Source organism: Heterodontus francisci, chromosome 1 (genome assembly GCF_036365525.1).
Source record: "Heterodontus francisci isolate sHetFra1 chromosome 1, sHetFra1.hap1, whole genome shotgun sequence".
Lineage (NCBI taxonomy): Eukaryota > Metazoa > Chordata > Chondrichthyes > Heterodontiformes > Heterodontidae > Heterodontus > Heterodontus francisci.
In genome coordinates, this window is record NC_090371.1 from 213,389,425 (window position 1) to 213,417,403 (window position 27,979).

General features: G+C 43.8%; 1 protein-coding gene across 5 annotated transcripts in view; it reads left to right on the forward strand.

Moving 5' to 3' along the window:
• Nucleotides 1-27,979, forward strand: part of ttc29 (tetratricopeptide repeat domain 29) — a 541,923-nt gene that overhangs the window by 368,762 nt on the left and 145,182 nt on the right. For all 5 annotated transcript variants that reach the window (XM_068020184.1, XM_068020194.1, XM_068020175.1 and 2 more), the window contains exons 8-9: nt 5,877-5,968; nt 12,723-12,846. In XM_068020184.1, the coding sequence (XP_067876285.1) occupies nt 5,877-5,968; nt 12,723-12,846 (216 nt within the window). The remainder of the gene's footprint in view (nt 1-5,876; nt 5,969-12,722; nt 12,847-27,979) is intronic.

A 27,979-nucleotide genomic window follows, 5' to 3' on the forward strand; every position in this document is an offset into this window, starting at 1 on the left:
AGGGATATGGAGAAAAGGGGGGTAAATTGAGTTAGGTCGCAGATCAGCCATAATCTCATTGAATGGCAGAACAGGTTTAAGGAACTAAATGGCCTACTCCTGTTTCTATGTCCCCATGTTCCTATTTCATATCCAAGTTCCTAGAGGATTACTGTCATTGTGAAAACATCTGCTTTCAAAAGAACAATGATGCATTGGGAATATTCGAAAAAAGGTGGCAGGACTCATTGTGTAATTAAGATCTCTGAATAATGATCAGTCATTGGACTAGATAGGGTAGATAGGAAGAAACTTTTTCCCTTAGCGGAGGTGTCAATAACCAGGGGGCATAGATTTAAGGTAAGGGGCAGGAGGTTTAGAGGGGATTTGAGGAAATAAAATTTCACCCAGAGGGTGTTTGGAATCTGGAACACACTGCCTGAAGGGGTGGTAGAGGCAGGAACCCTTAGAACATTTAACAAGTATCTAGATGAGCACTTGAAATGCCATAACATACAAGGCTACGGGCCAAGTGCTAGAAAATGGGATTAGAATAGATAGGTGCTTGATGGCCAGTACAAACACAATGGGCCGAAGGGCCTCTTTCTGTGCTGTATAACTCTATGACTCTAAAGTTGCTTGTATTAGAGAGAAGATGATTGAAATCCAAAGGTTAGAAATTATTATTTGCAGTGTTATTGTAAAAACACTTAACATGCCCATACTAAATCTATCACTTCACTACTATGAAAGATGTATTCACCTGCTAGAAGAAATTAAAATAACAGGGAGAAGAATTTGGTCTGAGTTTATTAAGCATTGATATGATAATACCACAGATAGTCATTTCCTCTTTTAGGTTTCCAAAATGCTAAGATGCACAATTTAAAAAAATACAAGCTTGACACCTTGTCACTTCTGTCAAAAATGTCTCAAAGCCGTTCAGTGATATACTTCAAAATGCAGTGACTAATTTAGTGTAGGCAGAGGAGCCGTTTTGCATACAGCAGGGCCCTCCAAAAAGTGGTGAGATAAATGTATAGTGAATGTGCTTCTGGTAATAATAGTCAAGGGAGTAATATTGGCCAGAACACCAGGAGAACTCCCTGCTCTTTTTCAAATAGTGCCATGGGATGTTTAAAGTCCACATGAAACACCAGAACAGATAAATTCGACCTTGGTTGAATTTTACTGCATCCTGAAAATGCAGCACTGCCACTGCAACCAAGGGTCAACCTAGACTATTCAAAAAAAGAAGAGGACAATAAAATATCTTGCATTTATTTAGTGCTTTGCACAACCTCAGCACATCCTAACGCCAATAGATACTTTTGAAGTGTAATTGTTGTTGTAATATAGGAAAGTGCAGCAGCCAGTTTGCAAACTTCAAGGTGCCACAAAAAGCACTGAGATAAATGATCAGATAACCTGCTTTTAGTTGAGTGTTAAATGTTGAGCAGGATACTGGGGAAAACTTCCCTTCTCTTCATGTAGTATCATGGTATCTTTTATATCCACCGGGAGGGCAGATGGAGCTTTGGTTTAACATCTTAACCAAAAGACATGGGTTATCCAAATAGCTTTTTTCCTGTAATCTTCAATCTCATTTATAATCAGGGAATGAAAATCTGCATCTCTTATGGCACATTCCCTTTGTAATATTGGTTGAAGTATGGCAGAAGGGCCACAAATGTTTGAGTCATGGAGGTTCCTTAATTTTAGGGGACAAAAGGCAGATGCCTATGTGTTACAGGAAATCATGTAGAATGCCAGTTCTGATAGGTGCTGGAACACAAAGTAAAATTGCCTCCTCAACCACTGTTCTAAAGGACTGCAAAACCTTTTTCAAAAATTACCTCCTCTTCGATGTCTATTCAGAACTCCCAGGGAGGCCCCATTTTTGCCATTTCATCTCATTTGGTGTACCACCCCACCAATTACACGTTGAGGGCACAGAAACTTCCAGCCTGGGAGTTCCCTACCCCAAGCTCTCCTACATGAAGTGTCTTGTATGAGCAGGTGGAGGCACCATTCCTTACAAAGCCATTTGGAAACTGCAACAGAGGGCCAGCACCTCCTGTAGCTGAGTACTGGTCTAATTTGTGACCCTTCTGTCAGACTTCCACTGGAGTTACAGTGGGAATTTGCTGGAAGAGTTGCAGGTTTTTAGTCTGCTGATGCTGACTGTCATGCTAAGCCCCCACCAGTCAAGAATGAGGCACATCAACTTTGTCATGAACATTGATTTTTAACTGTTGTTGGAGCAAGGAAATGACTTGTTAAACAGATCAGCCGTGGCTGGGAGAAAACATTTACATACTAACAGATATCAAAGGTGAGGAAGCGCATTCCAGGGCCTGCTAAGGAGGATACAATCCACAAGGGCCAGGACTAGTTAGACTGGCTAGTCACATAACTATCTGGCTGTTCCAGGGTTTTCTTTTGAACTGGCCACAGAGAGTTTGAAGGCAAGGTGTCTGTTTGCTCCTAGACTGAGAAGATCTCTCATGTCTGCTCCCATCTCTTTCTCACAAGCCTCTGAATCCACTGAAGTCACATGAAGCCCAAGAGAGAAAGGTCTCCTGCAGCGAACAAGGTTTAAGAAGAAGAATACCGTGCCCCAATGAAAAGCAAGATCTACCTACAATCAAGGACTCTACATTGAGCTCGAAGACCCGTAACAAAAACTCTTCAGATATTGCCACAAACTTTTCCACTTTATTTTTCTTTTACTCTTTTCTGTCGCTTGCATGTGTGTATCATGTATGCGTGCTAGCGTGGGCGCATCGTGTATCCGTAGGCGTTAACTGAATTAGAGTTTAAGTTTAATAAATTTCAACTTCTTTAAACCTAAGAAAGCCTGTTTGTGCTGGTTCCTTAGCCTTATAATTGGAAAATGGTGAGCAAGGATTCACCAAGGGGAAGCTAAAACCAATGTGTTTAAAAATAAAACCCTGTAATAGTAAGACCAGGTGAAGGCTCAAAGGGAACCCCAGACCTCTTTCTCAGCTGGTCATAACACTGACTGAGATTAAAAGTTGCTGGGAAAAGCTATTTAGGTAACCCATGCAATACAAGATTTCTGTACTGCTGGAATCATATGATCTCTATGGAAAACAGGCATAATAATGATAGGTGTAAATGTAGATGGATGTTTAGCACTGGTTTTTTGGATCAGGATGAAATTTTGTATGATTTTCCCTCAGATGATTAAATAGTGGGGTGAAAGCTGATATCTCCCAGTTTGTACTTATTTAGGCTGTGGAAGAAATGGGCTTTAAGAGCTGAATGGTCTTTTCTCAGTTTATGCTTTCTTATTTTTATACAGTGAGAACATAGTTTTGAAACATACCAACATTTTATTTACATATGATCAAATTAATACATAGTTCTCTATCCTCTACCAAAACAAAAGACTTGTCAAATATTTTCATGAAGGAAGTATCCCTTTAAGAATTTGGAAAGCACTTCGAAAGCAATGCATTAACAACGACAGCAGCAACTTAAACGATATGTTAAGACCCTCCTGGGATCCCAGAAAATAAAACGCACAATTCTGTGCTCATATTCTACCTCATATTTCTCATTTTAAAAATAATGTAATGAAATCCCTAGTAAAAGAGGTCTGTAAGATTTTTTTTTAATCCCGCTGGGGAATTTTTAAATTCCACATGTGAGATTGCCTATAACTTTTGCCCTAGCATTGAATTAATCTTTCCAGGTTTCTTCACTCAGTCTTCTTAGTATTCAAGAACCACTGTTCTTGTTTGTTATCTTCCCTCCTTTAGCCAAATCAATCTTCAGTCACTGCATTTGGTTGGAAAACGGACCTTTAAACTGATCTTCAGCCAATAATTTTTTTTACAAATTGCCTCCACTTCCAAAATGAATGGTGCAAGCCAAGAAAAAGGAGATAACCAACATATTTTAATGATAATTTTTTGAAGTTTAGAAAATACAGCATAGGCTAAATTAGGAAATAATAAAAGTTTAACAAAACAAGGTAAAGGAGAGAATAAAGTAAGAATAACATGAAAAGCAAAGTTTAACAGTTGAATCATTTTTTATGGGGCCGAATTTCCTCAGCCATATCTCCGGCGGGAGACCAGCAGAATGGCTTGGAAGAAGTGTCGGGACCTGGAAATACCAGCCTAACTTGGGATTTCCCACAGTCTTTTGAGGTGCAGAGGATCCGCCGCCAATCCTTTAACGGCCAGTGATGTGAAGAGGGCAGGGCCAGGGTGGTGACTCTCTACAGTGGGAATTGCCATTTTCCCACTCATTTGGGACCCACTGTTTGTATGCCCAACATATGATGTGGCATAGCAGCTTCCAGGGTGTCCGAGTAGGCCCTACTTTGGGGTGAGCGGTGCCTGGATCCCCAAAGATTAATTTTTAATTTCTGTATTTGTGCCATTGTGAAGCAGACTGCAGGGTCACAAAAGAGGTTACCGCAGGGAGCCGATTTCCCCTCCCTGCCCCTATAGTAGCCAGAGCAGCAGCATGAGACTGGCAGTCACCTGAGAGGTGCCCCTAATGCCACAGGCATGTGCCAGCCTTATCCAAACGAAGCCTCTTTCCACTGACCGTGCAGAGTCTGGCAGGTCAGCACTAGAGATATCAATGGGTACAATTCCCCGCTAACTGCCAAGATCACATCCTGATTATTTTTGAGCTTTATGACGTAGGAATTCAGCCATATAGAACCTATTTTTCAGGTGCTAAACGGCCTACCAAGTCTCCAATATGGTAGGCAGGGAACATGCGGAATGTTTCAGCCAGAATTGTACTGCCCACCATATTGGTAGAGGAGGTTGCACTGGCGGCAGGAGTACACGTTGGCAAAATTCCAAGCTACATATAATTTATTCAAATTAGGACTCTGTGCAGCTTGCAGGGCCCATTTTCCACTTTGGATTGCCCCCAGCTCTTCACTGACCACATGCTAATCTCTCACAGCACTATGCGGTACTAACTGGCAAAGACTCACTCTCACCAGTGCTATTTAATGGCTAAAGTGCTTACAGGTTAGTTGTTTGTTTCATATTTCTGGTGTCATAGGGCTGTCTTTGGGTTTGGAGAACAAAGATGAGCAGCAAGGAACACACCACAGGCCAGAAGAAACTGCCAGAAGAGGGAGGAGGAAGGGCAGAGGCCACAAGCACCAGAGCCTCTATCTGCCTGAATTCTCAGCAATTAGGATAGGCATGAAACCAATGAATAGCATAGGTGGTGCTGGTTGCACATGCAAATCATTATAATTAGCAAACAGAATGGCTATTAATTGATCAGGTAGTCAGTGCCTTACCCACCGTGTGCCCATTTTAAGGTTCAAAAGCCTTGTATTTTAGTTATATAGGAGTAATTAATATTCAGTAATAAAGTTAATGCTAATATTGGAGGCATTTTATTACCATTATATTACTGTTTATTTCAATGTCACGACGTGTGAACTGAAAACTGACTAAACTGTCCCAGGGAGAAGATCATTTAACTGAACCTGTTAACTGTATAAGGATTAAAGAAATCTTATTCAACAAACCCCTGTAAAATTTCCTTGATACAATTTGGAATTATATCATCTTTAAGTGGCAATAATCTTTCCGCATCAGTATCAGAAGGGCTGACATTTTTGGACAAAAAGATTAATTGGATGATTGTGGATCTGAATTAAATGTTAGTTAATTATGTTGGTCACTTATAACAATTTTATCAATCAATATCAGAGGCTTACTTCAAAAGAAAACTATTCCTGTTCAATATCATTGTTCAGGTAACACGACAGAGCTCACAAAATAAGTGAAAAATAGAATGTGCTCAAAAGTAATTCATTATGCTTGCTGTTTCTTTCTCCTGTTATATTACCAACAATTTATGTCTCTTTCTCTCTTGTTTAGTACTTGCAAATGTATTTGGAACTGTCCAATTCCATGGATGATGATATTGGCTTAGGGAAAACCTATGAAGCTCTAGCTAAGGCCTTGGTAAGGTAAGTTGAATTCTGTCACTGAGAATTCATTCAACTGTGAAAAATTTAATTATTAGAGGTCTGTTGCCAAGCATTACAGAGTACTTAAATTTGAAGCATTGCCCTTCTTGAGTGACCCTTAGGTGAAAGTTATCCAGTTATTTTCTAGGGACAACTCAAAGACAGCAGGAGGTGCAGACAAATGTTAGATATTTTGTGATAACAAAGGTTTAACTGATATGTTAGTTCCAGCTAATACATTTATGTTTAAAGTTACATGATCAAAGGTTTCAAACATTTTAGATTTTGGTTTCATGTTTATAAATACATACATTATTGCTTTAAAATTATTTTCCATAAGTTTAACATTCCGTCTGTTCACTTTTTTATGGTCAGTCTGAGATGATTAAGTGTTTTCCCACTGGAAAAAAGTGTTTTTTAGTTGTAAATGTTTCTACAGTATTTTAACTCAAACATTATACATACTGCATCTATATTAAATGCAATTCAACAGTTCAGTAAGCAATACAATTTATTAAATTAAACTGGTTCTTTCCAAGATGAAATTTTGGAAATGACCAAAGAGAAAAAATTTAATTGAAAGTGTTTACATTAATTCATGAAATGAAGAAAGTCGTTTAAATTTCCACCTGTCACCAGTCCCATTTTCTTCTTGCTAAAAGCTCTGGTCTTTAAACTTGGTGGCACAATTGGCAACCCCCCAGAGTGACTGTTTTCATCTCTGCTATATTTGATTTCTCCACACTGAACAAATGATTAAGTTTTCATGCATTGGTTCAGCCAAAATCTGTGTTCACTCAACCACATCCTTTATTGATTACTTCTACTGCAAACAGTAGGCTGTGTGTGATGTACATAATTGGACAGTTGTCAGGGGATGAGGGTGTTAAGAGTCCTGTTTCCCCAGCTGGAAATTGGAATCACCTTGATATACAAATAGTATGTGCTATCTCCTCTCAGCCTTGAGACTAAGGAAGCCTGTTTTCTGAGAAAATGAATTAACTCTTTAAGGCCTCCTATAGAAGGTTCTTAAAAATCATAGAAGTCATAGAAAATTTACGACACAGAAGGAGCCATTCGGCCCATCATGTCCATACTAGTTGACGAAAAGTTACCCAGCCTAATCCCACCTTCCTGCACTAGGTCTGTAGCCCTGTAGGTCACAGTTCTTCAAGTAGACATACAAATACTTGTTAAATGTGGTGAAAGTTTCTGCCTCTACCACCTTTTCAGGCAGTGAGTTCCAGACCCTTGGGTGAAAAGATGTTTCCTCTAATCCTTCCACCAATTACCTTAAATATATGACCCCCAGGTTTTTGACTCGTTTGCTAAGGTAAATAGGTCATCCTTATTTACTCCATCTATGTCCTTCATAATTTTATACACCTCAATTAAGTTACCCTCAACCTCCTCTGTTCCAAGGAAAACAACTCCAGCCATCCAATCTTTCCTCAAAGCTACTCTGTGCCTTGCCTAATAAAGTAAAGCATGCCATATGCTTTCTTAACCATCTTATCGACCTGTCCTGCTACCTTTAAGGATCTGTGGACATACATTCCAAGGTCCCTCTGTTCTTCCACACTACTCAGTATCCTCTCATTTATTGTGTATTCCCTTGCCTTGTTGCACCTCCCAAAATGCATTACCTCACACGTCTCCAGATTGAATTCTATTTTCCACTTTTCTGCCCATTTGACCAGGCCATCTTTATCTTCCTGCAGGCTAAAGCTTTTCTCTTCATGGTCAACTACATGGCCAATTTTTGTATCGTCTGTAAACTTCTTTATTATGCTCCCCCTACATTTGAATCTAAATCATTATTATAAACTACAAAAAGCAAGGAACCGAGTACTGAATCCTGCGGAACCCCACTGGTAACAGCCTTCCAGTCGCACAAAGCCCCATCAACCATTATCCTTTGCTTCCTGCCACTAAGCCAATTTTGAATCCAATTTGTCACACTCCCTTGGATCTAACATCTTTTGATTTTTTTGACCAGCCTGCCATGTGAGACCTTGTCAAAAGCCTTGCTAAAATCCATATAGACCACATCTACTGCACTGCCCTCATCAACTCTACTTGTCACCTCCTGAAAATATTCAGTCAAGTTTGTCAGCCATGACCTCCCCTTAACAAATATATGCTGACTGTCCTAGATTAATCTATTCCTTTCTAAATGAAGGTTCATACTCTCCCTCAGAATTGATTCCAATAATTTGCCCACAGTTAAGCTAACTGGCCTATAATTACTCAGATTATTCCTTCCTCCCTTTTTAAAGTATATGATATTTTTCTCAAGTGAAATAAAAACAAAATTTTAGTGCAGAAGTTCTCTATGCTGCATGGTTAAGCCATATTTATTATTAGAGTGTGAACCTTTTCTGCAAACTACAGAAGAAATTAGATGAAGAATTAAGTCTATGGTGTATGGACTGTATGTGATATACATATATGCTTTTGTATCCTATATGGATGCAATGTGAGAAACATTAGGATACTTAGTTCATTCTATGAGTGAGGAAGATAAGTAAATTCCACATTCATGCAGTACAAAACAGCTAAAATCATGCTTAAAGGTATTGCTTTGTCTTAAAAGTGTTTTGTCTACTGAAGCACTATAGGGAATACCTCTTGGACAAATATTTGCATGCTTCACCAGCTATATTGAGGTGTGCAGATGTGTTCTGGATTTTACCAGCCCTGTGGAGCTGGCCTGGGAGATGGGTGTTACTCAGACAATTAACTGCTATTTTACCAGGGTTTTCTAATTTTACATCTGGTGCACGGGAACGACGGAACTTCAGAGTCTCACCAGCTATAGGGAGGCTATGGATTAGTGGGATGTCAGTTTTGGCTACAGTCGGCAGCCATTGTAAATGGTAGCTTGTCTTAGCAGGGAGGGTAGGACTAAATGGGCAGCAGATGCAGCAGTCAGGAGCAGTTACAAACCTGCTTAGCACAGCGGGGGCATACTCCTTGAGTGCTCTCTCGGAATTGGCACTTGTATGTACATAGGAAGGTGAGTGGGAGGCCTTGAGATCTGAGTATAGCTATTTACCATGGGCTCTCATGCACTCAGGCTTCAAGGCCTCCAGTGAGGAGGAACATCAGAGAGGGAAAGAGCTGCAACCACAGGCAGCGGGGCAGCAGCACCCAGAGGGGCACCATGAGCAAGAGGCTGGAAGAGGGCACAGACGAGGAGAGCGCAGAGGGGCACTCAACCAGCCACTTGTTCACAGAAGAGGCTGCCCACCAGAGAGGGATTAACACCAGAGGCTCACCTTCCTGCAAAGGTCGGAGCAGCGGTGTCGCCGAAGACTGCGCCTCTCCAGGGAGATGGTCACAGAGTTGTGTGCTGTGATGGACGATGAGCTGAACCCTATGGGAAGTGATGGTCACCTAATGCCTGTGGCATTGAAGATCACCATGTTGCTGAATTTCTACACCTCAGCACCATTCCAGGGATCTTCTGGAGATATCTGTGGGATCTCCCCATCTACAGCTCATCACTGCATCAAGATGGACACCAGTGTCATCTTCAAGAGGACCAACAAATGCATGCACTTTCACATTAATCCAGATAGTCAGGCTGAGAGGGCTGTAGGATTCGGGGCCGTCATAGGATTCCCCAGGTTCAAGGTGTGATCAACTGAACGCAAGTGGCCATCAAGGCTCTCACAGACCAGCCAGCAGCTTTCATCAACAGGAAGGGCGTCCACTCACTCAATGTACAACTGGTCTGTGACCACCGCAAACAGATCCTTCAGGTCTGTGCAAGGATAGTTTGTTCCATGTGCATGCTATGTGAGAGATAGTTTACTACATGTACACATTGTGCGAGAGACAGTTTAGCCCATGTACAGTGTGTGGGACACAGTTTAGCCCATGTACACATTGTACGAGAGACAGTTTAGCCTATGTTCACAGTGTGTCAGATACAGTTTACCCCATGTACATAACGTGTGAAAGACCGTTTACTCCATGTACACATTGTGTGTGAGACAGTTTACCATATGTACGCAGTGTTTCAGAGTCTAATTTCTCCCAGTAGACAGCGGCATGGGAAACTGTCACAACACCTATATACTAAGGCAATCTCAAGTGCCAGACCTTTTCAGGTTCCCCGCACGCCTACAGGGATGGATACTGGATGGCTGCTTACTGAAAACTTGATGCCTGTGCGGAACCCAAGCACTGATGTGGAGGAGAGATACAACAGCTGCCACAGCACAGCCCGAGTGACCATTGAGCAGGCCATGGACTTCTGAAGATGTGGTTTAGATGCCTAGATAGAACTGGTGGAGCCTTTCAGTATGTCCCAGCAAGGGTCCTGCATATTGTGGTGATGTGCTGTGCTCTGCATAACCTAGCGCAACAGAGGGGAGAAGGTTTGAACAATAAGGACATCCTGGAGTGAGCTGTCTCCTCTCAGGATGAGGATATAGAGCAGGATGATGACCAGGCACAACAGGATGAAGAACCCTAGGGACTGCAGACAAGGCACAATGAAATATGCAGAAAGGAGGCTCACAACATGCTAATACAGGCACATTTTACATGGTCCTTACTAACAATTCCATTCAATCCAATAAAGCTACAGCCTTCTGCAACCCTGTTGCAATTTCCTTGATTGCCCTTACCATTTACCTGCACTTGTAAATACGGTAGACAGCAGCATGGACAATGCATTGACCTCACTCAGTGTTGTCCTTCCCATCACACCCTTTGCAGGAGCCAGAGCACTCTAGTTGGTGTTTTTAAACCGCTTACAGGTGCTTCTATGTTGTGCTCCCCCCTGTGCTTTTAGCTGAGGTGGAGGCAGGCTGCTGACCTTTTTGCTCCTTGGCTTTCAATTACCTTGGCAGTCGTCCTCTTGTTGTCTAAGGCCTGGAGGGCCCTGGCATATTGGCGGGGGGGGGGGGGGCGCCTGCACAGGTGAAGGAGCCGCCTCTGTCTTTCCAGCTTTATGAGGTACTGGTGTCACTGACAGAAGGGATAAGGACCCGCCGCCCCCTGAGAGGAGCCCCCAGATGCTGCAAACAGCCATTCCCCTACCCTTTCAGGGCACCTTTGGCCCTTTCTGCTCACCTGAGGAGTTTGAGAACATGACTGTGACTCCAGGTGCATCACCCCATTCTTGCCCAGCCGTTGGTCCACAGAGCTCATGGAAGTGGTATGCATAAAGGTCTGCATGCATCTCTGGTATCTACTGGTAGTATGCTGGATATGGCTCTCCATGAGAGTTGCCAGTCTCTCAATGGAGGATGCCATACATGCACAGAGACATGGCTGTAGTCATGGCCTGAATGGAATCCTCCATTGTTACCATATGGGTGCACATAGCCTCTGGAAGCTCTGCCAGATGCTCGTACACCTCACGCTGCAGGTCCAGCATCTGCTGTGTTATTGACGACTCCAGAGGCATATCATCAGCCTGAAGCTCAGCATTGCTGTGCCCAACCACAGTCCTATGATTGTGAATGGATTCGGCTGTCACAGCCTCTGTCAGTTCGTAGTGCACATCTGTGGTGTGTTCATCAGCTTGTGATCCCATAGCTGCTTACATGTGACAACCCTCCGATGTGCTGGTAGCGAGTGCAGGGGAATGATGTGACGGTGCACCTCTGAGGTCTCCTCCTCTTCCTCAGGTGGACGGCTGTCCCCTGGTCACTGCAGCTGGCTGTCCTCGTCGATGATTTATGACAGTGAGAAGAGTGATTAAAGAAGAGTGCACACTCCATCCTGTCCTCCAGACTACTACTCTGGAGCTTCATGTCGCCAGCTGTAGACACATGAACACTATGCTTTATGCTTGCCAAAGGGTCTCGCGCCCAGGCACTCCCTGTCTCCCACTCAATTTTACGTCCCCCTTCCGCCTCTTGTCCACTCCTAGGAGGGGCATAAAATTGCAGCCATCATGATGTCACTACCACAGTCTGAAACACTAATAGAAAACAAAAATAATTGCAAGTAGCTTCCCAAAAGATTTTTCGAAAGAGACAAACAACTTCCATTTTTATAGCTCCTTTCAAGACCTCAAGACCCCAGCCAACCGAAGAAGGGTCACTGACCCGAAACGTTAACTCTGCTTCTCTTTCCACAGATGCTGCCAGACCTGTTAAGTGGTTCCTGCATTTCTTGTTTTTATTTCAGATTTCCAGCATCCGCAGTATTTTGCTTTTATTTAAGTACTTTTGAATGGTGTAGTCACTTTATAATATAGGGAATCATAGCAGGCAATTTGTGCACAGCAAGATTGCACAAACTGCCATGAAATTAATAAACAGGTAATTTTTCTTCTGATACCAGTTGAGGGATAAATATTGGTCAGGACCCTGGAAGAGCCCTCTTCAAATAGTGTCACAGGATCTTTTACATATCTAAGAAGGTGGACAGGGCCTTGTTTTAACATCTCTTCTGAAAGACGGTACCTCCAACAGTACAGCAGTCTCTCATTGCTGCACTGAAGTGTCAGGTCTAGATTATGTGCTCAAAATTCTGGAATGCGGCTTGAGGCGGAAGTGTTAGTATTAAGCCAAGGCTGACATTAAAATTGAATCAAATAGTATATCAAGGATACAGAGAATGTAAGGCTTTAAAACAAAGAACGTACTGAAATGTGAAAATTTGTAACAAATTTTGATAGTTTTAAATTCTCTAAATTTGCTTTTTGGAATGTTTCAACTTATCCTCCTGAATTCTACATCTGATTCATATCAAATCAATCCCATTACAACATTTTGTTCCCCCACAGCACAGGACATTCTTCTGAAGCTCTTGAATATCTGAAACAGTTTCTGGCCTTGGCAGAGAAAAGTGGTGATAAACAGAGTCTGGTGGATGCCTGCAGATTCCTTGGAGTTATGCATAATAACCTGGTGGGTACCAGTTTACAAATTTGGGGTAGTAATAGGACTTCATCCCATACAGGTGAAAAATGGGCACAAAGCCCAATTTTGGTGATCAATGTCCTATGCTCCAAGGATGCCTGAGAAACATCTGACCTGAAATTAGGTTGTGCCATTTTTCAAGGGTCTCTGACATCTGCCTAAAACAAGTGTTAGGTTCCTGAAATGTGAAATTGAGTGATTTAATGCATGTTTTAGGATCCCTCACAGAAATTAGGCATCAGGATTCTTCAGCAGCCATTGCAGCCTAAGTAATGATCACCAGTGAAATTTTTGCATAATTTGAAAAAAAACTTTCTGTGCATCTGGGGGACCAGGAGTGCTTCCCCTACTCCACAGTCGTTGCAACAATCCCCCCACCCCAATCCCTCTCCCAGCAGCAACCTGCAGGTCACTGTACAACGGGGTTCAGGATTTTTGCAGGCTGCCTGTGGAGGTGTGATGGGCCAGCAACTCCTGCGTAAAATGTTAATAAGGCACAAGGCCCAATTTCAGACCGGCCTATAAGTTCCCAATATGACAGGCAGGCAGTGCACACATTGCCAATTGCACATTGTGCCATCTGCCATATTTATAAAGATAAGTGCGCCGGCAACAAGAGCGCGTGCCAGCAACATTTAAAGCCCAGGAGGATTTATTCAGATCAGGCTCCTGTGCATTTTACGGGACCTGTTCTCCATTATTGAATGCCCCATGACCTCACTCATCACACGCTGAGCTCGAACTGCACAATATGGCACTCACAGTACTTACTAGCAGTAGTCAAGGATTAGTTAGTGGTTCATCATTTCAAGCTGCTGTTTGACTTTTCTGCTTTTTTTGACATCTTCTGAAAGCGCGGTGTTAGTTTTCACATGTATGCTGACGACACTCAGCATTACCTCACCACCACTTCTCTCGACTCCTCCACTGTTGCTAAATTACCAAACTGCTTATCTGACATCCATTACTGGAGAAGCAGAAATTTCCTCCAATTAAATATTGGGAAGACTGAAGCCATTGTTTTCAGTCCCCACTCCAAACTATGTTTACAACCTTGATATCACATTTGACCTCCTATTCGTGCCATCACTAACACCACCTATTTCCACCTCCCCAGCATCGCCCGACATTACCCCTGTCTTAGCTCATCTGCTGCTGAAACCCTCATTCATGCCTTTGTTACCTCTAGACTTGACTATTCCAATGTACTCCTAGCTGGTCTCCATAAACTTGTGGTAATCCAAAACTCTGCTGCCCATGTTTTAACTCGCACCAAGTCCCGTTCCAACATCACTCCTGTGATTGCTGACATAAATTGGCTCCCAGTCAAGCAATGTCTTGATTTTAAAATTCTCATCTTTGTTTACAAACCCCTCCATGGCCTCACCCCTCTCTATCTCTGTAATCTCCTCCAGCCCCACAATCCTCCAAGTTATCTACACTCATCTAATTCTGGCCTCTTTTGCATCCTTGATTTTAATCGCTCCACCATTCATGCCCACACCTTCAGTTGCCCAGGCCCCAAGCTCTGGAATACTTTTCTTACACCTCTCCACTCGCTTTCCTCCTTTTAGACACTCCTTAAAACCTACCTCTTTGATAAGTTTTTGGTCATCTGACCTAATATCTCCTTTTGTGGTTCGGTTTTATATGCTCCTGTGAAGTGCCTTGGGATGTTTTATTATGTTAAAGGCATTATATAAATATTAATAGTTGTATCAATCTGAAAAGTTCACTTTGTCTGAACAGAGAAAGATTTGCTGGTCTTGCACTGTTGTTGTCTGCCTCAGAAATAGTTTGGCTGCAGATCTGAATGGTTTCATAGGGAAGTCTGCAAAACAGGAGATTTACGGGGAGCTAGTAAGGGAACCACCACGGAGCTGGAGCATCTGCCAGAAAAGGGAGGAGGAGGAGAGCACTGTGCAGGCAACCCATATTTACAGAGGGTAGTTAGGCAGTATTGCTCCTCATTAACTTTACTTAGGAGCAATATCTCATGCACCTTTGTTTTTCCAGGGAGACTGGCACCGAGCTATGTCATCTGCTGCAGCCACAACTTGAGCCTAAGCCATGACATGAACACCACTGCCTGTGACTGTCAAGGGCACTGTGGCTTTCATCTTTTATGCCACAAGCTCTTTTCATGTTGCAACAGGTGACATTGGGAACATCTCCATGTACACCGATGTATCAGGGAAGTCACTGAGGCTGCCTACACCACGGAGAACATCTATATCTCAGTGTGAAGCAGGATGGGAGAGCACTAGGTTTCACCTGCATGGCGGAATTCCCCAGTGTTGATTATGCCATAGACTACACACATATGCTTCCTATCACTAGCCTGACAACTTTATCAATCGAAAGGCATTCCATTCCCTCAACACACAGATGTTTTGCGATCACAGGCAGGTCTGTGCTTACTATCCTAGCAGCAGTCATGACTCTTTTATTCTGTTCCAGTCCTTTGCACCAGCTTCATTCCAACCAAGTGACCAAGTTACAGGCTGACTATTGGCCTGACCTCTGCAGATATGGCTCAATGACATCTATCATAAACCCAAACAAATGTGCATAGCTGCAAAGGAAGCCTAAAACAAGAGTCATTCTGCCACAAGGGACATCATCGAGCAAACAACGGGTGTTCCCAGGCCACACTTCCACGGCGCAGACTGTTCCGGAGGAGCTTTGTAATATGCATGAGTGGGCATCCAGATTTATTGTTGTTCCACAATTTAACCATCATGAGGGATAAGCCTTTCCCACCACCTGGCTAGCAACACGTGCTAGAGGAGGAGGAGCAGGAAGTGGAGAGACGAGAGGCACCAGTGTCCCGGCTGCCAGCTCATTGAGGAGCATTTATCTTAAATCAGCCCTTCCATTTCCAATACTCCAACAGTCCGAAGGTCCTTACCACTTTCCTTACAACCTTGTCAGATTGTCTTCCTTCAGTCTAGACATAGATCTTGTTCTCATTTTCAATACAAAGATAAATACCAACATCAAACCCAAAACAAAACTCTAAACTAATAAAACATAATATTTTTAAATCATGTCAGCATTGACAAAAAATGACTAATCGCCCTTGTGAAAGCCTTTAGTGCCTGCCTTGTGTGCTTGTTTTCCGATCATTGTGCTCCTACGATATGTTTCCCAGTAGCTACAGCTTGGAAGATGAAAGTCTGCTGAGTTTCCATTGAGAACACTTCAGATGGCCATAGTGAGTCACCTTAAGCACCTCTGGGCCTTGAGGGTCCTGCTGCAGACTGCATCATCTCAGTGTGGGCTGGGCCAGTCTAGCCCAGCTGTCTGTGCCGCACTTAACAGGGAACTGATGGAGTGGGTGGTGGAGGAGTAAGCATGGTGTTAGCTTGAGAGAGGAGAGCAAATGCTTCTCCCATGAAGCCAAGATCACTCTCCTGGGATGGCGCCTCAGCACTCCTACTGCTCTGCTCAAGTACACTTTCAAAGTCACTGCCAGCAGCATAAGCTGCCATAGTAGCCATGGAAGCTATCAGAGTTGCCATAATAGGCTGCATCATTGTGAGTTCCACTGCAGTATTGATAGAGCGGACCATTCAGCCCATGTTGGACAGAATGGTCTCTATGCTCTATATAAAGTCTTAAGACAAGTTGGAGCTTGACTCCTACATGGTCCATGATACTGTGCCCAAAACTATCTGGTAGACTGCCCAATGTACCAAGAATTTTCTGGTAAATTCGTTCTTCAGTAGTTGGGCATTTAAGTCTGCATCTGTGTCCTCCACAGCAGGACTAGTATGCAACCTCATCTTCCAGTAAGCTGGCACCTGTGGTGTCCTATCCCCATTGCCTAGCTCATGCTCACTTGCGCCTAGTGAATCACCACGTGTCGGTCCCTCCTCTAACCTAATCTCGAAAGACTGCATGGTGCCAGTATCTGAGCTGGTGCTTGCAGAATCAAATCAAAAAACAGTGCATCTTTTGGAAGGCTGGACTCTTCTTCCTTGACTGGCAGAAGAGTGTCCATATTCTCAGCAGCTGAAATGAAAGAGAATGACAAGGGTTAGCTTGTGGTATGAAGGGAGAGCAAAGAGAAATAAGTGGGTGTTGGAAACCTGGCATTGGTTCCCATCGTCATCTTGTCATTGCAGAGGGTATGGGAGGTAAGAGAAGTCAGAAGGGAAAAAGATTAAATCTAAAGAATCCCAGCCTGACACCTCTGCCAGCATTGTCAGTCACCATGGCCTTGACTCTTGCCATACCCATGATGGCCAGTGTACTTTTTTCAAGGGGACAGAGGGTATGCAGGCAGGCTTTTCCTCCTCCGGTGCTAACCTCTTACCTTAAGCTGTGGGTAACATTCTGCAAAAAAGAAGGGACTGTTAATGAGAGTCTTGTGAGATGTTTGAAGAATGTGGCTGTCATGGTGAAATAATAAAAACAATCTGCATTTTTATAGCACCTTAACATTGTGAAATTTCTTAAGATGTTTCAGGGGCATAATCAGACAAAAAATTACACAGAGCCAAAGAAGGAGACCTTAGGATAGGTCATGAGGTAGATTTTAGGGAGGATTTTAAAGGAGGAGAGGATTAGGGAGGGAATTCCAGATATTAGTGCCTAGATAGCTAAAACCACAGTAACCAAGGGAGAGGCGAAGGAAGTCAGGAATGCTCAAGAGGCCAGAATTGGAGGAGCACAGATATCTTGGAGGGTTTTGGGGCTGGTGGAGGTTACAGAGGGAGGCAGGGGTGAGGCCATAGAGAAATTTGAAAACAAGGCTGAGAGTTTTAAATTTGAGGAATTGCTGCACTGGGAACCAATGCAGGTCAGTGAACAAAGGGAGGATGGGTGAACCGGACTTAGTGTGAAATAGGATGCAAGCAGTAAAGCTTCAGATGAGCTTAAATTTATGGAGGGTGGAAGCTGGGAGGCCAGTCAGGAGTGCATTGGAATGGTCTAGTCTGGTGGTAATAAAAGCGTGGATGAGAGTTTCAGCAGCAGATGGGTTGAGGCAGGAATGGAGACAGACGGTAGTAATAGAGGTGGAAATAGGCAGTCTTGGTGATGGAGAGGAATGGAAGTTCGGCTCAAGGTCAGCTCAACCTCAGACAGTTTCCAGGGAGGGGGATGGAATCCAAAGCTAGGGAACAGATTTTGTGATATTTGAATAGCTGATGGTCTGTGTGTGGGATTGAGTTGAGGGTAAGTGCAGCCATGTCCTGGGTGTAGTGTTCCTGGCATTAACAGATCCTGCTATTTCTTCCTACTGTTGGCACAGTAGATGCCTTAAGGGCCTCATGCCTTTGGTAAAGAGGATGCCCCTTGGCTTTTCCACTACCTGCACCAGATCCTGCAAAGCAGAGAAAGTTGGTGCCCGCTTACTGCCTCCTTAGGCCATTTCTTAAATAGAAGTGCTTCCTTGGTCTTTGTGATCAGAATGCATCTCCCCTTTAAGAGGTGCTGGCTGCCTTTAAGTGGCATAATAGATGCCTAGTATCCCCACGCACCCTCTCCCCCATCACCGCCAACCGCCTGATAGGCATGCAGACAACGAGTACAGCGGATAGCACTGGGTGCGCACCTGCATCATTGTAATCAGCAGGCAGCACGAATATTGCATGCTGCCTGTGTCCACATGAAGAGGCACATGCAGTTTCCAGGTGCGATCGGAATTCTAGGCTAACATGTTTAAGAATCTGCATTTATGGAAGCTTTTCAGTTTCTCATGTGGCTCAGTGATGCCATGAAAATGCATTCAAAGAAAAAGAAAATACAATGTAGGTCTCAGTAAAGATAAATTTTTAAAAAGCGCTTGAAAGATAACAATAACAACCCACAACTCTGAAGCTTCTCCTCGTTCACTACTGGGAAAGGAGCACAACCTTAACCACTCCCCAGGCTGCTTAATGTTCTGTGAATCACCCAGTGCCACACCCTCGCTAACACAATCTAATTTCCCCTAGATTCAAGTATCTGAGTTGGTGTATAGTAGGAAAAATACAAATGATGGAGGGGCAGAGATCATGGCCTGAAATCCAAAGATATTAGGTTTCTTTTGATTTATAATTATGCCATATTTTAAGGGTTCTGGAAGGCATGACTCCCTCTGCTGGGCCTGGGCACCTGAGGTCACGTTTTCCGCCAGGTTGGGCTAGACAAAATGTGCCCCAGTAGCATCACTGCCCTCTCATCCTATCTCTGGGCACGATCCCAGCACAAATGCTGCAAACACTACCCCACTGTCTTCTGGGCCCTCATTTCCAGAGCATATAACCCAAGATTTCCCATTTTCTCATTATCAGTTCTTTTACCCAGGGCTTTCTCTAAGGCCACTGTACCCCTAATTCTCCTCATTCTTTAAAAAAAGGTCAGGTGAATAATACAAAACTCCCTTTCACTCACCCTTCCATTCTTTCTCTGGCTTGGAATAGTTTGGAACTGCTCAATCACTTAATGTATGACCTTTCAGTGTTCTTACTCGTACAGAGAATGTGCAATGGAATGTCTCCAAGAATGAGAAATTACAGTTATCAAGAATGGTGCATTAATTGGGGCTTTTTTCACTGCAAATGACATGCTAGTTGACTGGAAAAGGTAAACTATCTCTCCTCATCCTTCTCAACTTGTCTGCAACCTTTGTCACGTTTGACCATGAAATTCTGCCCCAATGTCTCTCCACCATTGTCCAGCAATTTGGGACTGCACTCATCTGCTTCCATTCTTAACTATCCAGTTGGAGCCAGAGAATGCCTCTGGCATTCTACCGTTATCTACTTCCTAGTTCTTATCTACATTTTGCCCCTTGGCAACATCATCCAAAAACACAGTCTCAGGTTCCACATGTATGCTGGTGATACGCAGCTCTATCTCACTACCACTGTTCTTGACCTCTCCACTATCTCTAAACTGTCAAACTGTTTTTTTGATATCCTGTATTGGATGAGCAGAAATTTCCTCTAACTAAATATTGGGAGGACAGAAGCCATTGACTTCAGAGCCTGCCACAAACTCAGTTTCCTTGCCACCAACTCCCTGTCAATACCTGAGACCGAACCAGCTTGTTCGCAACCTTGATGTTATATTTGACCCCAAGATGAGCTTCCTACCAAATATACACGCCATCATTAAGACTGCCTATTTCTACTTCTGTTACATCGCCCAACTCTGCCCTTGCCTCAGCTTATCTACTGCTGAAACCCTCATCCATGTGATTGTTACCTCTTAATTGACTATTCCAATGCCTCCCTAGGTCTACCCTCCACAAACTTGAGGTCATTCGAAATTCTGCTGCCCATGTCCTATCTCCCACAAAGTCCTGCTCACCCATCTCCCCTGTCCTCGCTGACCTAAATTGGCTCTTAATTAAGCAATGTCTCAATTTTAAAATTCTCATCCCTCCATGGCTTCACCTTTCCCTATCTTTGTGATCTCGTCCAGCCTTACGGCCCTCTGAAATCTCTGCACTACGCCAGTTCTATCCTCTTATGCATTCCCAATTTTAATCGCTCCATCATTAGCAGCCATGTATTCAGCTGCCTATGCCCTAAGCTCTGGAATTCCCTCCCGAAATCTCTCCACCTCTCTTTCCTCCTTTAAGATGCTGCTTAAAACCTACCTCTTTGACCAAGCTTTTGGTCATTCTGCCTGATATGTGGTATGGTGTCAAATTTTGTTTGATAATGCTTGTAAAGCACCTTGGGATATTTTGTATGTTAAAAGTGCTATCTAAATGCAAGCTGTCACTGTTGCAACAGGTTGGAATCTAAATGAGTTTTCCAGTGATATGAAACATTTGAAAGGGTAAATAGTTTTCGTAACAGAATGGCAGACATCCAGGAGTATCACCAGAAGAAAAAAACTGGAAAAATAGATACATTTTAACTGACAGGATTATTTGAAATTGGAATGTAATTGAATAACTATTGAGGCAATATGTCATATAATTTATGAACATAGGAACTGGAGAAGGCCATTCAGCTCCTCAAGCATGTTCTGCTATTCATTGAGATCATGGCTGCCCTGTATCTTAACGGGCGGCACAGTGGCGCAGTGGTTAGCACCGCAGCCTCACAGCTCCAGGGACCCGGGTTCGATTCCAGGTACTGCCTGTGTGGAGTTTGCAAGTTCTCCCTGTGTTTGCGTGGGTTTTCTCCGGGTGCTCCGGTTTCCTCCCACAAGCCAAAAGACTTGCAGGTTGATAGGTAAATTGGCCATTATAAATTGTCACTAGTGTAGGTAGGTGGTAGGGAAATATAGGGACAGGTGGGGATGTTTGGTAGGAATCTGGGATTAGTGTAGGATTAGTATAAATGGGTGGTTGATGTTCGGCACAGACTCGGTGGGCCGAAGGGCCTGTTTCAGTGCTGTATCTCTAATCTAATCTAATCTAATCTTAACTCCTGCCTTGGCTCCATATCCTTTTATACACTTGCCAAGCAAAAATCCATCAATCTCAGATTTAACATTATTAATCGAGCTAGCTTCCACTACTTTTTGTGGGAGAGAGTTCCACACTTCTACAACTTATTGTCTGACAAAGTGTTTCCTAACACTTTCTCTATATATCCTATCAATTGCTTTCAAAAATGTAAAAACCTCAATCAAATCACCCTTAGCCTTGTGTACTCCAGAGAAAACAAGCCTAGTTTATGTAATCTCTCCTCATAGAATCACAGAATGGTTACAGCACAGTGGGAGGGCATTTGGTCCATCATGTCTGTGCTGATTCTCTGCACTCCCACTCCCCCACCTTTTCCCCGTAGCCCTGTAAATATTTTGTCTTCAGATAATTATCCAATTCCTTTTTGAAAGCCACAGTTGAATCTGCATCCACCACACTCTCAGGCTGTGCATTTCAGATCCTAACCACTCACTGCATTAAAAAGTTTTTCCTCACGTCGCCTTTGGTTCTTTTGCCATTCACCTTAAATCGGCATACTCTAGTTTGCGACCCTTCTGGCAGTGGGAACAGTTTCTCCCTATCTACTCAGTCCAGACCCTTCATGATTTTATACACCTCTATCAAATCTCCTCTTAACTTTCTCTAAGGGGAACAGCCCCAGCTTCTCCAATCCATTCATGTAACTGACGTCCCTCATCCCTGGAACCATTTTGGTAAATCTTTTCTGCACCTTCTCTAATGCCTTTACATCCTTCCTAAAGTGTGGTGCCCAGATTTGGACACAATACTCCAGTTCAGGCTGAACCCATGTTTTATAAAGGTTCCCACCATAACTTCCTTGTTTTTGTACTCTATGCCTCTATTTATAAAGCCCAGGATCCGATATGTCTTATTAACCACTTTCTTAACCTACTCTGCCAGGGCCCTCTGCTCCTGCACCCACTTTAGAATTGTATCTTTTATTTTATATTGCCTCTCCTCGTTCCTCCTGACAAAATTTTTCACTTCACTCTTCTCATTAAATTTGATCTGCCACCTGTCCGCCCATTCCATTGCCTGTCTATGTCCTGTTGAAATTTATCAGTATCCTCCTCACAGTTCACAATACTGCCTAGTTTTGTGTCATCTGCAAGTTTTGAAATTGTGTCCTGTGTATCCAATTCTAGATCATTACTACAGATTAAGAAAAGCAGCAGTCCTAATACCGATGTCTGGGGAACCCCACGATATACTCTCATCTAGTCTGAAAAACAACCATTCCCCACTACTCTCTGTTTGCTATCTCTCAGCCAACTTCGTATCCATGCTGCCACTGACCCTTTTATTCCATGGTCTCTAACTTTGCTGACAAGCCTGTTGTCTGGCACTTTACCAAATGCTTTTTGGAAGTCCATGTACACCACATCAACCGCAGTACCCTCATCAACCTTTTCTGTTACCTCATCAAAAAACTCAATCAAATTAGTTAAATACATTTGCCATTAACTAAACCGTGCTGACTTTCCTTAATTAATCCATATTTGTTCAAGTGACCATTAATTTTGTCCCAGATTATCATTTCTAAAAGCTTTTCCACCACTGACATTAAACTGACTGGCTTGCAGTTGCTGGGCTTATCCTTACATCCTTTTTTGAACAATTGACAACATTGACAATTCTCCAGTCCTCTGGCACCACCCCTGTATCTAAGAAGGATTGGAAGATTATTGCCAGTGCTTCCGCAATTTCTACCTTTGCTTCCCTCAGCATCCTCAGGTGCATCTGATCCAGTCTTGGTGGCTTATCAACTTTAAGTGCAGCCAGCCTATCTGATACCTCCTCTTTATCAATTTTTCAGCCATCCAGTGTATCAACTACTCCACCTCCTCTTTCACTATGACTTGGCAGCATCTTTGTCTTTGGTAAAGACAGATGCAAAGTACTCATTTAGTACCTCAGCAATGCCCTCTGCCTCCATAAGTAAAATGCCTTTTTGGTCCCTACTTGGCTCCACTCCTCATTTTACTATTTATATGCCCACAGAAAACTTTTGGATTCCCTTTTTATGTTAGCTGCCAGTCTTTTCTCATATTCTCTCTTTGTTTCTTTTACATCTTTTCTCACTTCCTGTCTGAACTTTCTATATTCAGCCTTGTTCTCATTTGTATTATGAACCTGACATCTGTCATACGCACCCTTTCTTCTTCATCTTACTTTCTATCTCTTTCTTCATCCAGGAGCTCTGACTTTGTTTGTCCTACCTTTCCCCCTCATGTGAATGTACCTCAACTGTACCAGAAAACCTCCTCTTTAAAGACAGCCCATTGTTCCAAAGAACAAAGAACAGTTCAGCACAGGAACAGGCCATTCGGCCCTCCAAGCCTGCGCCGATCTTGATGCCTGCCTAAACTAAAACCTTCTGCACTTCCGGGGTCCGTATCCCTCTATTCCCATCCTATTCATGCATTTGTCAAGATGCCTCTTAAACGTCTCTATGGTACCTGCTTCCACCACCTCCCCCGGCAACAAGTTCCAGGCAGTCACCACCCTCTGTGTAAAGAACTTTCCTCGCACATCCCCTCTAAACTTTGCCCCTCTCACCTTAAACCTATGTCCCCTAGTAACTGACTCTTCCACCCTGGGAAAAAGCTTCTGACTATCCACTCTGTCCATGCCGCTTATAACTTTGTAAACCTCTATCATGTCGCCCCTCCACCTCCGTCGTTCCAGTGAAAACAATCCGGGTTTATCCAACCTCTCCTCATAGCTAATGCCCTCCAGACCAGGCAACATCCTGGTAAACCTCTTCTGTACCCTCTCCAAAGCCTCCACGTCCTTCTGGTAGTGTGGCGACCAGAATTGCACGCAATATTCTAAGTGTGGCCTAACTAAAGTTCTGTACAGCTGCAGCATGACTTGCCTATTTTTATACTCTATGCCCTGACCGATGAAGGCAAGCATGCTGTATGCCTTCTTGACTACCTTATCCACCTGCGTTGCCACTTTCAGTGACCTGTGGACCTGTACACCCAGATCTCTCTGCCTGTCAATACTCCTAAGGGTTCTGCCATTTACTGTATACTTCCCACCTGCATTAGACCTTCCAAAATGCATTACCTCACATTTGTCCAAATTAAACTCCATCTGCCATTTCTCCGCCCAAGTCTCCAACTGATCTATATCCTGCTGTATCCTCTGACAATCCTCATCACTGTCCGCAACTCCACCAACCTTTGTGTCGTCCGCAAACTTACTAATCAGACCAGCTACATTTTCCTCCAAATCATTTATATATACTACAAACAACAAAGGTCCCAGCACTGATCCCTGCGGAACACCACTAGTCACATCCCTCCATTCAGAAAAGCACCCTTCCACTGCTACCCCCTGTCTTCTATGACCGAGCCAGTTCTGTATCCATCTTGCCAGCTCCCCTCTGATCCCGTGTGACTTCACCTTTTGTATCAGTCTGCCATGAGGGATCTTGTCAAAGGCTTTACTGAAGTCCATATAGATAACATCCACTGCCCTTCCTTCATCAATCATCTTTGTCACTTCCTCAAAAAACTCAATCAAATTAGTGAGACACGACCTCCCCTTCATAAAACCATGCTGCCTCTTGCTAATAAGTCCATTTGTTTCCAAATGGGAGTAAATCCTGTCCCGAAGAATCCTCTCCAATAATTTCCCTACCACTGACGTAAGGCTCACCGGCCTATAATTTCCTAGATTATCCTTGCTACCCTTCTTAAACAAAGGAACAACATTCGCTATTCTCCGGTCCTCTGGGACCTCATCTGTAGCTAATGAGGATGCAAAGATTTCTGTCAAGGCCCCAGCAATTTCTTCCCTTGCCTCCCTCAGTATTCTGGGGTAGATCCCATCAGGCCCTGGGGACTTATCTACCTTAATGCTTTGCAAGACACCCAACACCTCCTCCTTTTTGATAATGAGATGACTGAGACTATCTACACTCCCTTCCCTAGGCTCATCATCCACCAAGTCCTTCCCCTTGGTGAATACTGATGCAAAGTACTCATTTAGTACCTCGCCCATTTCCTCTGGCTCCACACATAGATTCCTTTCTCTGCCCTTGAGTGGGCCAACCCTTTCCCTGGTTACCCTCTTGCTCTTTATATATGTATAAAAAGCCTTGGAATTTTCCTTAATCCTGTTTGCTCATAACCCCTTTTAGCCCTCCTGACTCCTTGTTTAAGTTCCTTCCTACTGTCTTTATATTCCTCAAGGGATTCGTCTGTTTATTTATTTATTTAGAGATACAGCACTGAAACAGGCCCTTCGGCCCACCGAGTCTGTGCCGACCAACAACCACCCATTTATACTAACCCTACAGTAATCCCATATTCCCTATCACCTCCCTCCACTAGGGGCAATTTATAATGGACAATTTACCTATCACCTGCAAGTCTTTGGCATGTGGGAGGAAACCGGAGCACCCGGCGAAAACCCATGCAGACACAGGGAGAACTTGCAAACTCCGCACAGGCAGTACCCAGAATCGAACCCGGGTCCCTGGAGCTGTGAGGCTGCGGTGCTAACCACTGCGCCACTGTTCCTAGCCTTCCAACCCTTACAAATGCTTCCTTTTTCTTTTTGACGAGGGTCACAATATCCCGCATTATCCAAGGTTCCCGAAACTTGCCAAACTTATCCTTCTTCCTCACAGGAACATGCTGGTCCTGGATTCTAATCAACTGACGTTTGAAAGACTCCCACATGTCAGATGTTGATTTACCCTCAAACAGCCGCCCCCAATCTAAATTCTTCAGTTCCTGCCTAATATTGTTATAATTAGCCTTTCCCCCAATTTAACACCTTCACCCGAGGACTACTCTTACCCTTATCCACAAGTACCTTAAAACTTATGGAATTATGGTCACTGTTCCCGAAATGCTCCCCTACTGAAACTTCGACCACCTGGCCGAGCTCATTCCCCAATACCAGGTCCAGTATGGCCCCATCCCTAGTTGGACTATCTACGTATTGTTTCAAGAAGCCCTCCTGGGTGCTCCTTACAAATTTTGCCCCATCCAAGCCCCTAGCACTAAGTGAGTCCCAGTCAATATAGGGGAAGTTAAAATCACCCACCACTACAACCCTGTTACCTTTACATCTTTCCAAAATCTGTCTACATATCTGCTCCTCTACCTCCCGCTGGCTGTTGGGAGGCCTGTAGTAAACCCCCAACATCGTGACTGCACCCTTCCTATTCCTGAGCTCCACCCATATTGCCTCGCTGCATGACCCCTCCTAGGTGTCCTCCCGCAGTACAGCTGTGATATTCTCCTTAACCAGTAATGCAATTCCCCCACCCCTTTTACATCCCCCTCGATCCCGCCTGAAGCTTCTAAATCCTGGAACATTTAGCTGCCAATCCTGTCCTTCCGTCAACCAAGTCTCTGTAATAGCAACAACACCAAGTACTAATCCAAGCTCTAAGTTCATCTGCCTTACCTGTTATACTTCTTGCATTGAAACAAATGCACTTCAGACCACCAGTTCCGCTGTTCTCCACAACATCTCCCTGCCTGCTCTTCCTCTTCGTCTTACTGGCCTTATTTACTAGTTCCCCTTCATTTATTTCACTTGCTGTCCTACTGCTCTGGTTCCCACCCCCCTGCCACACTAGTTTAAACCCTCCCGAGTGATGCTAGCAAACCACGCAGCTAGGATATTTGTGCCCCTTCAGTTTAGATGCAACCCGTCCTTCTTGTACAGGTCCCATCTGTCCCTGAAGAGATCCCAATGTTCCAGATATCTGAAACCTCCCTTCTACACCAGCTGTTCAGCCACGTGTTTAGCTGCACTATCTTCCTATTTCTAGCCGCACTGATACGTGACACAGGGAGTAATCCCGTGATTACAACCCTAGAGGTCCTGTTTTTTAACTTTTTACCTAACTCCCTAAACTCCCCCTGCAGGACCTCATCACTCTTCTTGCCTATGTCGTTGGTACCGATGTGTACCACAACCTCTGGCTGTTCACCCTCCCCCTTCAGAATGCCCCCTGTCCGTTCAGAGACATCCTTGACCCTGGCACTAGGGAGGCAACATACCATCCTGGAGTCTCTTTCATGTCCACAGAAGTGCCTATCTGTGCCCCTGACTATAGAGTCCCCTATAACTATTGCTCTTCTGCGCTTTGTCCCTCCCTGCTGAACAACAGTGCCAGCCATGGTGCCACTGCTCTGGCTGCTGCTGTTTTCCCCTGATAGGCCATCCCCCCCAACAGTATCCAAAGCGGTATACTTGTTAGAGAGGGGGATAGCCACAGGGGATTCCTGCACTGACTGCCTGCCCCTTCTAGCGGTCACCCATCTATCTGCCTGCACCTTGGGTGTAACCACTTCTCTAAAACTCCTGTCTATGACCCTTTCTGCCACTTGCATGCTCCTAAGTGCATCCAGTTGCCGCTCCAACCGATCCATGCGGTCTGTGAGGAGCTGCAACTGGGTACACTTCCTGCAGATGTCGTCGTCCGGAACGCTGGAAGCGTCACGGACCTCCCACATCTCACAGGTGAAGCACTTCACCCCTCTAACTGACATTTCTAGCACTAATTAGTTAATTAATATAAAATAAATAAATACTTATTAAATCCTTACTAAATTGTTATAATTAACTATATGGTCCCTAGTGCTAGATTTCTACTATAAATATTAAATGCTAACTAAATACAGTAATCTCCTCCCTCTGGTTTAGTTACTCTACTTATTAATTAGTTAATTAAGGGTTTTA